A 3,338-nucleotide genomic window follows, 5' to 3' on the forward strand; every position below is an offset into this window, starting at 1 on the left:
GCATGCAAGGCAAGTGCTCTACCACTGAGACACATTCCCAGCCCCTGATTATAGATTTTCTTTAGGGATATTTAAAAAAAAGAATTGTGAAAAAGAGAAGAAAGAACTTATGAACTTATCTGTAGGTGCTTCTGTGTGTCATTCATTGCAGGCCTTCCGAGTCTTGTCTGAACCATCTGGCCCAGAATCTTCAAACTCTAAAGAAAGTTCTAGAGCGTGGCAGTGTTCAAATGTACCAGAACCTGCAGTCTGTGGGATAAGCAGAATCTGGGTTTTCAGACTGAAAAGAAGAAAGCGCATTGCAAGAAGACTGGTAGACACTGTCAGGTAAAAAAACATAAAATTAATACTACCCATTTTCAGTCTCAGTCCTTAGCTTTCCAAGGACCTTTTGGCTCATGAGCCACCAAAGGGAAGGCACTTCTATGTAAATTCTGTCAGGCTGAGGCAAATGTTGGCTCTAGAAGCAAATAATAGATGTACAGGACTTTTCAAACAATCTGTGATAAAGGACTATTTGTCACAGATTATTGCTTAATTAAAATATAAGCTACAATGCTTCTGCCAAGTGCTAGGATTATAGGCATGTACCACCTTGCTGTTAATTTAGATTTTATCTTCCCTCCTCTCCTATCCTTTTTCTCAACCATTGTCTTTTATATGTTGAAGAATTTGAAGAGGGCTGGGAAGGTGGCTCAGTGGTAGAGCACTTACTTTGCATGCTCAAGGCCCTGGGTTCGATTCCTTAGCACCACATAAGCAAAAAGAAAAAAGCCGGAAGTGGCGCTGTGGCTCAAGTGGTAGAGCGCTAGCCTTGAGCTGAAGAGCTGAGGGACAGTGCCCAGGCCCAGAGTTCAGGCCCCACGACCAGACCCAAAAATAAAAAAAAAAATAAAATGTAACTGTTGCTGGGAGCCAGTGGCTCAAACTTGGAATTCTAGCTATTCAGGAGGCTGAAATCTGAGGATAGCAGTTCGAAGCTAGCCAGGGCAGGAAAAACTATGAGACATTTACCTCTAATTATATGACCAAAAGTGGAAGTGGAACTGTGGCTCAAATGATAGAGGCCTAGCCTGAAGCAAAAAGAAATTCAGGGAAAGTACCTGGGCCCTAGGTTCAAGCCCCAGGACTGACATAAAATAAACAAATTTGTAAATATTAGGCATTTTGTAATTAGATAAAAATTTTAGCAGGACATTGGTGGCTTCCACCTATAATCCTAGCCACTAAGGAGGCTGAGATCTGAGAATCACAGTTCAAAGCCAACCTGGGCAGGAAAGTCCATGAGACTTTTATCACCATTAACCACCAGAAAACCAGAAGTGGAGATGTAGCTCAAGTGGTACAGTGTTAGACTTGAGCTGAAGAGCTGAGGGACAGCCCTCAGGATTAGAGTTCAAGTCCCACAAACACCACCGCCACTACCACCATCAACAACAAAAGATTTAAATACTGCTACTTACCAGTCATATTTTCATCCAGTGGTAGAGAGACTCCTACATCACAGATTTTAACTGTTTCAAAATAACCTTTAATTACAACATTTGAAGACTTTATATCTCCATGAAGCAGTTTCTTTTCCTGGTGCAGATACTAAAATTGTAACAAATTAAACACATATGAAAAAAATATGAATAAAATTTTATTAAATTTCAAAATTAAAAAAACAACAAAATGTTGAACCAGGCACGATGGCTCACGTCTGTAATCCCAGCTACCTGAGAGGTAGAAATCAGAAAGACAGTACTTTGAGGCCAGCCTGGGCCTCAGCCAGCAAGCTAGGAAAGCATTTTTCACTGGACCTATATATGTATACTTAATAATGTCAAAACTTACACCATCAAGATTAAGAAATCATTAAGAAATTTGTTTTTATTAATGAGTAGGTTAGGGTATACCTCCAGGAATAACTACTAAATGTGTACTAAGTATATGAATCCATCTAATGTGATTTCTACTATAAAACTACCTTAGCTTATTTCAAGCCAATGTGAGGGTTTCAAATAAGTCTCTGCTGATAGAAATAAAAAAATGGAAGACTCTCTCCTTGAGAGGCAAAAGCATTCACTGTGTAATTCGATGTTCAAGGACTCTGAGCTTCATCCCAGTTCACAGTAAATGTAAGGGGGTGATTACCTTCAGTCCTCTCGCCATATGCAAGGCAACTTTTAAAATTATAGCTGCTGGAAAAGGATCTTGGCTTTCTTTATTTCGCTCTTCTATCAAGTCATTTAGAGACTTTTCTCCTCCATACTCCATAGCAAGGCAGAGACTACCATCACTGGCCTCAGTAAAAGCACGATAACCTAAAGAAAATGTTAACATTTCTTTACTAGAAAAGAGTAAACAATGGTAATTGGTTTTTACAGTAATAGGACTGAAAACATGGATCAACACTAACCATGAAATAGCTATTATGTACAAAACTAACTCAGTACGTGTAATTTTAGATGTTAGTGTTAGCTTGTTAGCACAAGCCAAAACATTTTTACTATTTTATGCTTCCCTAAATAGAGTGATTTCAGCAGCCTTACATGTACCAGAAAAGTAAAATGAAAACCAGGAATCTAATTTACTACTTAATAGAGACCAATTCACTGTAGCACTGTAGTGGCTACATTTATCCTCATGAAGTATGACTATGGAGTTTGTATTTCATGCACATTTTTATTTTAGATAGCTCATATTAATTTGCTTCCCAACAATCTATGCATCTACTTCATTTTGATTAGTAAAATCAGCTAAGAAAGGGTATACAATGTTTCTAGATATCCAGAATAACATAATGCCTATTACCACTGAATTAAAACTTACCTATGATATTTGGATGATGAAGACTTTTTAAAATCTTTGCTTCATCAGTTAGTCTCTTCTGGTAAATAGTCCGATAATGATCATTACATATAGGATTTATCTTTTTTACAGCCCAGGGAGAATGAGACAGGCCTCTTGGAGATCTAAATGTGTATGTATATACACACATATATATAAGCTTAAAAGTATAGAAATGAATAAAAACTATAATACATTTTCAATGATAACAAGAACTTTCTAGTTTTTTATGTTTAACTATTCTTAACAGTATTTTAGACTATCTGAAGTTCTATTTCAACCAGAGGATGACTGCCTGATCAATTAAACACTGGGAGGAGGAGGAAGGATGAAGAGGGGATGTTATAAGCGTTATAAATTTCAAATGTGATATTGGTTTCTGAGGTATTCACACAGTGAGACCAAAGAAGGATATCTTAGGGGAGGAACACAAAGGTCCAATGCCTCCGCGCCTCTCATCATCCAATTGCGGGAAATGGAAAAAAAGCCAAATTTGAAAATGCCAA

General features: G+C 37.6%; 1 protein-coding gene across 1 annotated transcript; it reads right to left on the reverse strand.

Annotated features, from left to right (window-relative positions):
* Positions 1-1,455: 1,455 nt before the first annotated feature.
* On the reverse strand, positions 1,456-2,957 carry LOC106002106 (lymphokine-activated killer T-cell-originated protein kinase; the record flags this gene model as incomplete). Its single annotated transcript, XM_013037030.1, has 3 exons — positions 1,456-1,593; positions 2,137-2,306; positions 2,815-2,957. Coding segments are annotated over 3 exons (451 nt in total), but the record flags the coding sequence as incomplete, so codon positions are not given.
* Positions 2,958-3,338: the final 381 nt, after the last annotated feature.

This window comes from Dipodomys ordii, unplaced genomic scaffold (assembly GCF_000151885.1).
Source record: "Dipodomys ordii isolate 6190 unplaced genomic scaffold, Dord_2.0 Scaffold3269, whole genome shotgun sequence".
Taxonomy (NCBI): domain Eukaryota; kingdom Metazoa; phylum Chordata; class Mammalia; order Rodentia; family Heteromyidae; genus Dipodomys; species Dipodomys ordii.